Here is a 14,035-nt window from a genome sequence, read left to right on the forward strand (position 1 = left end):
AGACAGAGAGACAGAGAGAGAGACAGAGACAGAGAGACAGAGCGAGACAGAGACAGAGAGAGAGACAGACAGACAGACAGAGAGACAGAGAGAGACAGAGACAGAGAGAGACAGAGACAGAGAGAGACAGAGACAGAGAGAGAGAGACAGAGACAGAGAGAGAGACAGAGAGACAGAGAGAGAGAAAGAGACAGAGAGAGACAGAGAGAGACAGAGACAGAGAGACAGAGAGAGACAGAGAGACAGAGAGAGAGACAGACAGACAGACAGACAGAGAGAGAGAGAGAGAGAGAGAGAGAGAGAGAGAGAGGCTCTTGAGTCCTCAGCAGTATTTGCACTACTAAGTTGTCTTCTCTCCGGCCTCGCTCATGTCTGCCCTGCCTGCAGATGGGCCCGCTCAGTCTGCTGGTGATGGGCCTCATCGCCTGCCACTGTATGCACATCCTGGTCAGGTGTGCCCAGCGCTTCTGTCACAGGTGAGTAATGTCCCATGTGTGGGTTCTCGGGGACATTCCCCCAAATATCTTACATTAGAAGAGCTTCCTTCTCCATGGTCCCCATGATTGCCAAGAAAAAGAGCTTCAGGGTTGGGGAGACTTCAGGGGAGGTCAGGACACATGGCTGCTTAGGTGACCTCAATCTGGCTTTTTTTTTTTTTAGCTTGTCTGATCAGCCCACCTGTAGAGTGGGTATAAATAACCCTTGCCTGCTCCCGCCTCTAAGAGTAGAACCCAGTTCAGTGAGGGCCATGGGTTTAGGCACCACTCTACCCACGCCAGGCTGTGTTGTTACTCATGTTGTGTGACAGCTCCTCAGTTTACAGGGGAGAACAAGGCACAGTGACATTACAACCAGACCTCCCAGCGTCCATGAGAACCTGCTGTGTTGGCTCAATGTTCTCTCTACCTTTTATCCGTGAGGCTTTGGTCTGGATCTCTGGACTCTTTTTTTTAACCTGTAAGCTGTGGGCGGTGGAGGCATCCTTGAGTAGGTGTGTAAAGGAGTGGAGGAAGCCCTGACTGGATGTGTCATTTCAACATGAGGACAGCCATGTCGAGTTCCCCAATGTCCCCAAAGCCTTCCCAAGGTGAGGCTCAAAGAGATAGCAAAACCTTCCTCCGCTCCAAATGGGCCTGTTGACAGTGTGTGTAGCAACTGCCAAGCACAGCTTCCTCTTCTGGGTTCAGGGATGACTGCAGCCTGAGGCTGCTCCCCTACAGGGACCGCCTACCCAGAGTAGGGAAACCTGCCTCCTGTACAGCTGTGCAAGCGAAGCCTGGCTCCTCAGTTGCCTACGATACATGCTTTGGGTTTCTGGGCTGCTGTGGCTGATGCCACACATCCGAGTAAGCACAGCCCACTGGATCCCGACTTTTCTGAACATGGCTCTGTCCTTTTCCCCCATCATCCCAGTTAGGTCAATCCCTGGAGCAGTGTAGAGCATGGCGGGAAATGTATGCGTGCATGCATGCATGTGTACAAGTGACCCAGCACACAGGGGAGGTCAGAGGACAGTCTAGCTGTGAGTCCTGGCCTTCCACCTTGTTTGAAAAAAAAAAAAAGGTCTCTTGTCTGCTGCTGCCTATTCCAGGCTACACAGCCAACACAACACCAGGGAGTCAAGGATCCTCCTGTTCCTGCCTTTCATTCTGCAGAAATTACAGACCTGGCTTTTATGTGGTTTCTGGGATTTGAACTCAGGTCCTCATGTTATATGGCATCTGCCCAGTTTGGCTTCTCATCTCCCCAAAGTCATAATCTTAGATTCCTTTGTCTCTTACAATGTATGTGCTTTGTCCTACAGACTCAACAAGCCCTTCATGGACTATGGGGACACAGTGATGCATGGACTGGAAGCTAGTCCCAATGCCTGGCTGCAAAACCACGCCCACTGGGGGAGGTACCTTGTTCTCCCTTTGTTTACAATGGGTTAGGATGTGGAAGGAGAAAACATACTGCCAGGGAATTTCTTCTTCCCTGCCAAGGTGGCTCCAAAGTCAGACTCTCCGCAGGGAGGAGGGTCACTGCCAACATCAGTTTTCCAGTTCTCGTGTAACTCTTGTGATAGGTGTTCATTTACCATACGTTCTTAGGAAACCCCCCTTATCACTGTAGACAGCACAGGGAAGGAAACAGGCAGCAAGGCTTTGCTCTTTCATTACCCATGGTCCACTGGGAAGGGCAGCCGTCTATGGCTTGATTATGCAATCCACATGGGACACACATGAAAGAGGTTCTAGCTACTACCAAACGGGTAGAGGGTTACCGGGGACCGGGGGAAGAGGGGTGTGTTGGGGCCAGGGTGGCTTCACTGGAACGCTGAGATGGACGCTGCACGGCATAGCCTTGAAGGCTGAGGAGTTACTTAGGGCAGAGAAGGCCAGGCCTGAAGGGCCTTCTGGGAAGGGGGCCGAGCTGGGGTGCAGGCCACACGGGGATGTGACAGGTTCACGCTACAGAAAGTCCAGGTGGCATGAAGGCAGAGTCAGGGTGTGGAAACTGAGGAAGGTGCCCAGTCACATCGTTTAGTTTATTTTTATTGATTTAATATGTGGTTAATCGTTTGGGGGGGAGGAGTTTATGTCAAGGCCAGAAGACAGCCCAGGAGTCAGTTCTCTCCTCCTACCACGTGGGTCCCAAGAATCAAACTCAGGTCATTGGGTCTGGCGGTGAGCATCATTGTTTACTGAACCATCTCACTGGCCCACATTGTGTGTTCTAGACCCTCTCTAAGATTTTGTTATTTTTTTTTAAAAAAACAACATTTATTTGTATTACTTTTAATTATATATGGGTGGGGTATGGCATATGAGTGCAAATGCCCCAAAAGGCCAGAAACATTGGATTCCCCTGGAGCTACAGTTACAGGTGGTTATGATGCAGGGGCTGGGAGCCAAACTCTGGTCCTCTGCAAAAGCAGTCTATGCTCTTAACCATGGAGCCACCTTGTCAGCCCCTTTCTTAAGAAAGCAGAAAGCCAAGAGAGCTTTTCATTTTAAAGCATTTTTTAATGTACATTTGTGAAAGGGTCATCGATCTTCTGTGAGAGGAGATGATAAGGGAGCCAAGGGCAGGCTTTCCGAGCCCTGAAGAGGTTTCAGAGCAGATGATGTCCACTCTGATGGTGACAACGGGAAATGAAGAAAGGTGTCTCAGCAAGAGGGTAGCTGAAAGCCAAGGGAAGAGTTGGGACTGGGGGCGTGGCTCATCAGCCAAAGCATTTGTTGTACAAGCGTGAGGACCAGAGTTCAGATCTCCAGAACCCACGTGCATGCGGGTGTGGTGGTGGGCCACCTATAGTTCCAGCCTCAGAAAGAGGAGGCGGAATTCCCAAGAGCAGACTGGCTAGCAGGACTATCAGGGAGCTCTAGGTTTGATTGAGCGACCCTAACTCAATGAATTAGGTGGGAGAGCATCAGAGAATGATTCTGTCTCCACACCCATGCACACACATGGGCCGCACATGTGACACATGCATGTACACACATGTGCATGCATATTCACGCGTGCACATATGGATGAATCAAAAACAGGAAAGAGACAGGACAGCTCAAACTTCTACCCACTTCTGTTTCGGACAACCTGGGTCTGCGGTGACATTTGAGGGGAGACTGCACTGGGTAGAAATGCCAGTCTTACAGAACTAAAGCCAGCAGTCACGAGGCCAGGGAGAAAAGAAGTCTTGAGGAAAGAATGGAAAACGAAAAGAACAGAAAGACCCAGATTTTAGGACACTTGGTTGCGCTGAGCAGCTCCTCCCTAAGGCCCAGCTGTTAGCTCTCAGGGATGACTCGCGTGTCAGCACATCTGTCCGTGCTGCCCGAATTTAAGTTCACGCCTCTGCTTCTGCCTCTGGGCCTATTTCACCCCATCTGCCGTCTGTTTGCTCAGCACCAACCAGTTGCTCCTCTTCTATTTGCAGACTCACTGGTGGGGGCCCATTCTCGACACCTAATATGGCCTTGTATCACTTCCTTACCAATAATGAAACTGATGAATCAGCCTTTGTAGACTTCAGCATGTCCCATGGCCACAATCTGAGCACTTGATACAGAGTTATCCACACGATAGCTGCCAAATGCTGTCGTGGGGTTTCCACTGCTGCAACATTGCTGGGCTCCGGCTGGTCTCACTCCATGGTTACTGCTGTTCTTGGCGGTCATCCCATGGTACTGGCATCTCAAAAACGAGGGGGTCTTCTGCTTCAGCCGGGCTGTACTTTCACCAACAGCCTCTCATAGGCTCTCCTCATGGTGCCAAGCCTCAGCTTCTTTGCAAGTCTTCCACATTACCAAGTCCGGCTGCCATCACAAGGTACAGCCTTGGCTGCCTCCAGAACACAGCTTCTCTGTGCTCTCTGGAAACACTTGCAGAAGATTTCACCAGGGGTACCGGTCTCCTCTTAATCACTGCTAATTTCTTAGCTCCTGCTGACCAGCATCAATTGTCCCAGCGACATCAAGGTTTCACCTCAGTAGTTCTGGGATCTTATTAAACACAGCTGATTCTTCAGCCCCAGCTAACCAGAACCACAGGATCTTAATTCCAAATAGCAAATGGCCCTGATAGAGTCTTTAAGCTTTCCTCTGAAACTTTGCGAGCCAGGCCTCCATCGTCTGCACTTCACTCAATATTCTTATCTTTCCAAGTTCCCACAGAACATCCCTCTGAGGTCTCAATACTCAATGGCTCTTCTAGCCCAAAGTTCCAAATTCCTTCCACAATCCTCCCCAAAGATGGCCATGTCTGTCAAAGCAATACCACATGATACTGGTACCAATTTGTCTTAGTTGGTGTTTCTATTGCTGGGACAAAACACCATAACCAGAAAGCAAGTTAGGGAGGAGAGGGTTTATTTGGCTTACACTTGGGCATTGCTATTCAGCACTGAAGGAAATCAAGACAAGAACTCAACAGGGCAGGATCTTAGAGGCAGAAGCTGATGCAGAGGCCATGGAGGATGCTGCGTATTGGCTTGCTTCCCCTGTCTTGCTCAGTCTACCATCTTGTAGAACCCAGGACCACCTGCCCAGGGATGACACCACCCACAATGGGCTGGGGCCTCCCACATTGATCACTAAATGAGAAAATGCCTGCAGCTGGGTCTCTTCAAGGCATTTCCTCAACTGAGGCTCCTTCCTTGGTGACTCTAGCTTGTGTCAAGTTAACACAAGACCTCCAGTGTACCTGCAGAGGGTCAGGTGGTACTTTCAACAGTGCATCCACATTTTGAACCTGGTGTGTACCATTGCTTGGGGCTTGACTGTCTGGCTTCATAAGACTGGGCCAAGGACTGGAGAGATGGCTCAGTGGATAGAGAGCTTGCCATATAAAAGCCAGACCGGCATGGTAGCCCACCAGTATAATGTTAATTTCTTTCTGTGCATGTGTGTGAGTGCATGTTTATGTGTGCATGCACATGTCTGTGGTGTGAATGTTCATGAACATGTATGTGTATATGCTTGTGCATGTGGAGGCCACAGGTCAATATCTGGTGTCTTTCTCATCCTCTTTATGCATATATATGTATATAAATATACATACATACACACATACACACACATATGCAGGGTCTCTCATTGAACCTAGAACTCACTGATTTGGTTACATTGGCCAAGCAGCAAGCTCCAGGAACATTTCCGTCTCCACCATCCCAGTCCTATGGTTACAAGTGTGCCCCACCACGCCTGACTTTTACGTAGGTGCTAGAGATCTGAATGCAGGTCCTCAGGCTTGTGAGCAAGTGAGAAATCGCATCATTTCTTCAGCCCTCATAATGCTAATTTCTGCCCTTCTTACAAACCATTCAACTATAAACTACCAGAACAAGAGGCCCCGGGTTGTCTGTGTATCTTCAATACCTAATGAAGTGTCTGACACCTGTTAGGAAAAACACTCTGTGTGTTCTGGGCAGCTGATAAACGCTGTGTGTTTGTTATCAGTTATAGTGAGAAGCAGGGATGAAGAATGCCATGGAGTCGGGTGGGGCACAGGGTTCCATCCTGGGAACTTGACCACAGCAGGCTGTGAGTGTTCAACAGTATCAGGGTCCAGCCTTGATGAAATGAGCATGTTCCAGGGTAGGAGCGTGAGGATTAGAATTATTAAGCAGAGGGGACAGAGATATGAGAGAAATAAAAGACAGAAACACAGAACAACACCAGGCGGGACACTCAGTAAATACTGAACCTGCCCACGGTTATTTTCCACATGCTCATATACTCCTCTCCAAAAAGGGTGGGGGGAGGCAACAGTCTTCATTAACTTAATATAAGAAATAGACCAAGTGTCCTGCAGGCAGCTACTCCCTGGAGCGTCCTGCTAATCTCCTTTGAAGGAGCAAGAATAGCAAGGTGGAGTGGATTCACCTCTGTACTCAGAATAGTAATCAACCACACCCTAGGTCAGGATCTCTTGTTTGTTGCCACACCTGTTGTCAACAACTTTGAAAGAGCAAAAATAAGCTCACATTCTCTGACCTCCAGTCAAGGTGGAACAGGACTCGAGTCTGTGGGCCTCCACACAACAGCTGCTTACAAAGAACCGCTGTCACCTCACTCCTTCCTGCCCTCTTGAGAGTGGCAGAAAAATGCAAGGGGCTGGTACAAGGCCACCAGCCCTTGGGGACAGAGGGCAGAATGGCAAGAAATGGAACAGAAAAGTCAATGTCTTTTATAACAAGTCTCTCCCCTCCTCCTTCCACCAGGTACATCGTGATCTTCTTCCTCATTGTCACCCAACTGGGCTTCTGTTGTGTGTACATCGTGTTTCTGGCGGACAATTTAAAACAGGTACTTTAGACAAGGTGGATGGGAAAGGGAAGAGACAGAAGGAAGCTTCTTTACCAGTTGTTCACCTACATTGCTTCATCTGAGTCCTCAAAAGTTCATTAGTACAACACGGGAAGGGAAAGCCATGCTATGGGGTAGCTTAGCCTCCCCCACCCTCCATAAAGCTACAGATTTCTGCATTACCGTGTGTGTGTGTGTGTGTGTGTGTGTGTGTGTGTGTGTGTGTGTGTGTGTGTATGCATGTATGTCCAGGCCATCTTTGGAGCCCATACTTTTTCTCTTAAAAAGTTTATTATCTCAGGTGTTTTATTGTATTATAATATTATATGTTATAATATTTATTTATAACAATGAAAAGCTGGCTCTCATAATTGATTCACATTTTGCCAGGTTCTCATATTTCAAATAGCTTGAAGTAGTTTATCACTAAGAATGATCATAACATGATCTGAATTCTGCTGCTGAATATTCCCACTGTTTATTTTATTCTCTCTCTCTCTCTCTCTCTCTCTCTCTCTCTCTCTCTCTCTCTCTCTCTCAGATAGGGTCTCATATAGCCCAGGCTGACCTCAAACTTATATAACAAGAAATGACCTTGAATCCCTGACCCTCTGCTCCTACTCACCAAGTGTTGGGATTTCAGGTGTCTTCCAGAATACCTGGTTTATGCAATGCTTGAAATCAAATCCAGAACTTCATGTGTGGCCAGAAAGCACTCTACTAGCTAAGCCATCTCTCCGGGCCAAGGATATTATTGTTTATATTATCTTTATTTTATTGTTTGAGGTAGACTCTCATGTAGCCCAAGCTAGCCTCAAACTCACTGTGTAGAGGCTCTTCAGAAAGCAAGCTGCTATCTGGCAAACCTCTATTTTTGATCTGTTGCTCATGGTCTGCATTTTTATCTGCTGCCTATTAGGGCGAGCACATGCACTGTCTTGAGCGGGTTGCAAGCTAAGTGGGTGGTTCTAAAACACAGTGGGTAAATTTCCTTGTGACATCCAGGAGGCAGCTCAGGTGTCGGGAATGCGCACTGTGGTCTAGTAGCATCATTGTGTAGCCCCTGGCATCACAGAAGGCTTCCTCTAGAAGCCATATGTGAGCTGGGCATGCTTGGGCAGCCTTGCAGAGTGGTAGCATCCAAGCTAGGGAGATAGACCTTGAAAAACCTTCCAGGCAGGAAAACATGGACTGTCCTTAGAGAAGCAATTCTACTGGTCATGGAAGACAATGGTGGTTGCATTGAGGAAAAGTCCTGACCACTGGACAAAGACCTTTTATGGAGGTTTCTGAGTACCTGGCTAATTTTCTTAGTTAGGGCTTCTATTGCTGTGAAGAGACACCATGACCATGGCAACTCTTTTTTTTTAAATGTACTTATGCCTGAAGGCCAGAAGAGGACATCAGATCTCATTACAGATGGTTGTGAGCCACCATGTGGGTACTGGGAATTGAACTCAGGTCCTCTGGAAGAGCAGACAGTGCTCCTAACCACTGAAACATCCATGTCCAACCATGGCAACTCTTATAAAGGAAAATGTTTAATTGGGGTGGCTTAAAATTCAGAGGTTTAGTCCATTATCATCATAGCAGGATATGGAGCTGTGCAGGCAGACATGGTGCTGGAGAAAGAGCTGAGAGTCTTACATCTTGATCCACAGGCAACAGGAAGTTAAACTGAGCTAGATGTAGCTTGAGCATAGGATACCTCAAAGCCCGCCCCCACGGTGACACACTTCCTCCAACAAGGCCACAGCTCTAATAGTACCACTCTCTATGAGCTTAAGGGGCAGTTACATTTAAACTACCACACTAATCATCTGGGGATGTTTTCTACTGTAGGAAGGAATCATTAAACAAACAAACAAACAAACAAAAAGGCAAAGGTCGGAGAGCTGGGATGTAGCTCAGTTGGCCAACTGATTGCCTAACATTCCCAAGTCTCTGGGTTCAGTCTCCAGCACCTCACAAATGGGGAACATGGAGGCAAGAGGATCAGAAGTTCAAGGTCATCCTTATCCACATAGTAAGTTTGAGGCCAATCTGAGCTATATGGTGAGATCTTGCCTCACCAAAAAAAAAAAAAAAAAAAAAAGCAAGCAAGCTAAGCAACTCAATGGCATAGTGCTTGCTCTACATGCATGAGCCCCAGGGTTTCAGCCCAGCAACATACACACACACACACACACACACACAAACACACACACGAAGTAGAGAATTCAAGAGAAAACAACTCATATTTATGTATCCACAATGTGTGCTTAAGTTAAAATAAGGTTTCAAGATAAGAATGGATACAGTGATTGCCATCTTACAAAATAAAATGCATCTTCATTGTGTAACTTGTGATGTTGAGTAGAAAATGCATAGACAAATATATTGGAGAGGACTGCATGCTTCTCCACCAGTGCTGATGTCAGGAACAGCTTTATACTTTCTTCTTGCATGATTCTAGATTCCAATTGTTCTGCCATAAATCTTATTGTCTGAACAATGGTATTGCTTGTATTAGAGTTATGCTGATTTTAAATGTAGGGTTGACCAATCATTCACCCTGACCTTGTAGGGACATGTATACTGTGTGTTAGGAGATTGTTTTAGTTCCATTTTTGTTGTTGTGATAAGATACCTCAACAAAAAGAAACAAAGGAGAATGAGTGTATTTTAGCTCACACCTTCAAGCTACAGTCCATCATTGTAGGGCAATCAGGATAGCAGAAGCCCAAAGCAGTTAGTCACATCACATCCACAGTCAAGAGCAGACAGAAATGAATGCTGCATGCTTACGACTTAGCTCACTTTCTCTGTGACTACACAGTTCTAGGGAATGGTACTGCCCACAGTGGGCTGGGTCTTCCCACATCAGTTAACAACCCAGATAATCCCCCCATGGACATGCCCATCAGCCGACTTGATCTAGACATATCTTTACTGAGATTCTTCTCGGGTCATTCTAGATTATAGCAAGTTGATAATTAAAACTAACAAGCATTAGAGTCTTCCTTACACCATGTTTGAGGGTGTTAATGGCTTTCACTAAGTATGGTCCAAGGATGCCATGTTCTTCTGTAAGTGGTCCAATCCATGCAAAAGAAAAGAAAATGAGCTCTGATATTAAAAATGCTAGTACTAATTCAGTCAAGAAAGAACATCTGGGGTGGAGACATGGCTCACTGGTCCTGCAGAGGACCTGGGTTCCATTCCCACCGCCCACATGACAGCTCACGTCTGTTAACTCCAGTTCCAGGGATCTGACCCCCTCTTCTGACCTCAGCAGGTACCAGACATGCACATGATACAGAAACATACACATAGGCAAAACACTCATACACATAAAATAATAAACACATCTAACATTTTTTAAAGAAAGAGGGGAGAGAGAGAGAGAGAGCCCTCTTCTGACCTCAGCAGGTACCAGACATGCACATGATACAGAAACATACACATAGGCAAAACACTCATACACATAAAATAATAAACACATCTAACATTTTTTAAAGAAAGAGGGGAGAGAGAGAGAGAGAGAGAGAGAGAGAGAGAGAGAGAGAGAGAGAGACTAATTCTTTTGGCCAGTTAAGAGCAGTAGCTGATGGGATTTAGGGGTTATGAGACTCTGGGAAATTTTTAGAGAAAAAAAAATAAGCGTACTGAAATGATCTAAGCTGCCTTACAAAATGGAAGAAAAAGCTAAAAGGTGGGTCTCAGAAAAGACCAGAAGCCAGAGCATGGCCTGGGGCTGGGGTGCGGGGCGTTACAGACACCAGAATGAGAGAGTCACCCTTGGGACCCACGGACAGGGTTTGCTCTCACCTTTCCTAGTCGGTCTTTGTGTCACTTGGCTTGAGATTTCCATCTGTATTTCTGAGCTCAGAGCCTGACTCACAGGCCAGCCCTCCAGCTCTAATCTACAGTTTTCCCAAGGCTGCATTCCACAGCAAAGAGAGTTCAATACCAGGAGAAAGGACGCCAGGGAACCAAGCACCAGACCTCACAATAAAGGAAGTTCTCTGTCATTAAACTCACTGTTTGGGTAGCCTCCTTTAAGGTAGTCTGGTGAAGAGGATTTGGAATAAGACATTTCATGATCTGTAGAGACGGCATTTACTGCCAAGCCTGATGACCTGAGGTCGAGCCCAGGTCCCCTATAGTGAAAGGAGAGAACCGATTCCTCTAAGGTGTCCTCTGACTTCCGTGTGTGCACCATGGCAAGTACTCATGCACACACAAACACATAAATAAATGTAAATGTTTTTAATTAAAACCTAAAGGGAGTTGTCAGTGCCCTGTACTTGCTCGCGATCCTCTGATTCTTTATAAGAGTCTGATTCTGGGAAAAGCACCTAGTCTACCACGTGCTCAAATGTTTTCTTTCTCTTGCTTTCCCGTTTCTTCCTTAGGTAGTAGAAGCTGTTAATGGAACAACCATCAGCTGCCACTACAACGAGACCATAGATCTGACACCCACCATGGATTCACGACTCTATATGCTTGCCTTCCTGCCCATTCTGGGGCTTCTGGTCTTCATTCGGAACCTCCGTATCCTTACCATCTTCTCCATGTTGGCCAACATCAGCATGTTTGTCAGCCTGGTCATCATTGCCCAGTACATCATCCAGGTTGGTGCATAGCATCCACTGACTCCCCAGGAGACAGGGCATTGGTATCCACATGAGGCATCAGGTCCCAAGTCCTAGGATGGGTATGCTCCTCACCCTTCAGCCTAGGACCCATCTTGCTGTAATGTTCCCTCTTTGTTCCAGCTCATCTTTTTTTTTTAGCTGCCTCATTCCTTCTGTGTCACCAAATGACTGTTTTAAATATCAAGTCCAGATTTTTAAAAAGCTATGTTTTCAGGCTTGTGGAGACAGCTCCACTAGGAAACCATTTGCCCCACAAGCATAAAGACCTGAGTTGAGACCCCAGAACCTATTGTGTAAGAGCCAGGGTGCTGTAGAACATGCTTGTGATTCCAACACTGAGTGGGGGAGTTAGAGTAAGCAGAGCAGCAAACAGGAGGATTCCGAAGCTGCCTGACAACCAGTCTAGCCAAATTGATGGGCTCTAGGTTTAATGAGAGACCCTGAGTCAAAAATTAGAGTGGAGAAGGACCAATGAAGACCCTTAACATTGACCTTTGGCCTCCACATGCGCTCACACATGTGCATGCACTCCTGTACACACATATGCTGCTGCTTCTTTATGTTGGGGCTATTCCAGGAATCTTCCATCATTAAAAACAATCCTGTGTTTCTTTTAACGCTCTGGACCACGGGCTGAGTAGAGTGTCTACTCCACCCGTTCTGTTCTTCCCTTTCCTACAGCTCAGGAAGGGAAAAGCAGATATGCACATTCAACTAACTATGTTGGGCTCCCTAGGATACTCTATAACTACATTACAATAACTTCTAAAACTCATACTCACTCTCCACTCGTAGAGGTTCTTGGGTGCTGTTGGATGTCACTAATCTGTGATACATACAGTATGCTTTTATATGTTGTAGGAGCAGAGGGCTGCGTTCCCGCCCAGCTCCCGCACGACTAGCTTTAGACCCAAAATAACAACACACAAATTGTATTCTTTTAAACACTGCTTGGCCCGTTAGCTCTAGCCTCTTATTGGCTAACTCTCACATCTTGATTAACCCATTTCTATTAATCTGTGTAGCACCATGAGGTGGTGGCTTACCAGGAAGACTCTTAACCTGTGTCCATCTTGGAGAGGAGAGCTATAGTGTCTGCTTGACTCAGCTTTCTTTTTCCCAGAATTCTGTTCTGTCTACTCCACCTATCTAAATCCTGCCCTATCAAAAAGCCAAGGCAGTTTCTTTATTAACCAATGAAAATAACAAATAGACAGATGACCCTCCTTCATCATTTAGAGACTTCTGGTAAACCCGCTCCCTTCACAAGACACAGATCTTCCATTTTTTAACAATACCTGCATGCTCCTGCCCTCTGACTCGTTGGTAATGTGCAATATTAAAGTCAATATTTATCATGTTTACCTCATTCTATAGGTTTGCTGAACTTTTTGATATTCAGTGTTCTCAAATCCAGCTCTCCTCTCAGAGTCCTTCTTGCTTGGAGGAGCTCAAGTGTGCGCATGGAGTGACAATCTTGTATTTCTCTCTTCTGTAGGGAATCCCAGACCCTAGCCAGTTGCCACTGGTAGCAAGCTGGAAGACCTACCCTCTCTTCTTTGGAACAGCCATTTTCTCGTTTGAAAGCATCGGCGTGGTAAGGTTGGGATGAAGGTGGCCTTTCCCTGGACCTGTGAACCAGTTTCTGGGACGGAGCTAAGAGCTCTGGCTTTCCATGTGCTCTTGGCCATTGGGTTAGGCCTGTGGGAATTACACGTGGGATAAAGCAACCTCTGGTCTCATCTGGATCAGTTACCACCAGCAGATAAAAAGTAAGCTATGGCAGAGAAGCAATCAGCAGATTATGTTTGTCAATGTCTCTATCCAGTGCTTATCTTCCGAGCAATATGAGTTTCCTAATCTTTTTAAAATCAAGACTAGTCAAAAAACAACAACAAAAAATAACCAAATAGTGGTGGTGCATGCCTTTAATCCCAGAACTCAAGTGGCTAGGAGGATCTCTACGAGTTTGAGGTCAGTCTGGTCTACAGAGCGAGTTCCAGAACAGGCTTCTAAGCTACAGAGAAACCCTGTCTTAAGAACCCTGTCAGAAGAAACCTACTTTGTGGAGTCAGGACTCAGTTCTCCCTTCACCTTTTGAGGTGTCTCTCTTACTGCTTTGGCTGCGCTCAGACCTCCAGGCTAGCTGGCCTGTGAGCTTTCTGCCAGTTCTCCTGCTCTGCCTCCCATCTCACCTTAGGAGTGCCAGGATTACAGACGTATGCCACCATGCCCAGCTTTCTGTGAGCCCACCAGATTGTCCTCTGATCTCTGCACACATATGAAACAAACAAATAAGAAATAAATGTAATGGAAGACTTGAAACCCTCAAACTTCTAGGAGAGAATGATGTGCAGGATGGTTAGACACAGCGGTAGGTCCAGGGAATGATTTCTCTGGATAGGACTCCAGAGGCATAGAGAACAAAAGCAAACTGAGAAATGGGGCTTCTCTAACTAAAGAGCATCTGCATGGCAAAGCGAGGAGCAGAGGAGAGACAGCCTTCAGAAAGGGAGGCATGTGCTCACGGGTGAGAGAGCTGATGACACCCAGATGAGGGCTGACACCAGGATGAGGGCTGACACCAGGATGAGGGCTGACACC

At 46.7% G+C, this 14,035-nt stretch overlaps 1 protein-coding gene across 2 annotated transcripts in view; it reads left to right on the forward strand.

Annotated features, from left to right (window-relative positions):
* The window catches only part of Slc36a2 (solute carrier family 36 member 2), a 25,618-nt gene that overhangs the window by 4,358 nt on the left and 7,225 nt on the right, over nt 1–14,035 (forward strand). For both annotated transcript variants that reach the window (XM_005350049.3, XM_013347096.1), the window contains exons 3-7: nt 388–476; nt 1,805–1,900; nt 6,707–6,791; nt 11,189–11,407; nt 12,930–13,028. In XM_005350049.3, coding sequence (XP_005350106.1) covers nt 388–476; nt 1,805–1,900; nt 6,707–6,791; nt 11,189–11,407; nt 12,930–13,028 — 588 coding nt within the window. The remainder of the gene's footprint in view (nt 1–387; nt 477–1,804; nt 1,901–6,706; nt 6,792–11,188; nt 11,408–12,929; nt 13,029–14,035) is intronic.

The sequence above is a fragment of the Microtus ochrogaster genome, chromosome 7, assembly GCF_000317375.1.
Source record: "Microtus ochrogaster isolate Prairie Vole_2 chromosome 7, MicOch1.0, whole genome shotgun sequence".
Classification (NCBI taxonomy): Eukaryota; Metazoa; Chordata; class Mammalia; order Rodentia; family Cricetidae; genus Microtus; species Microtus ochrogaster.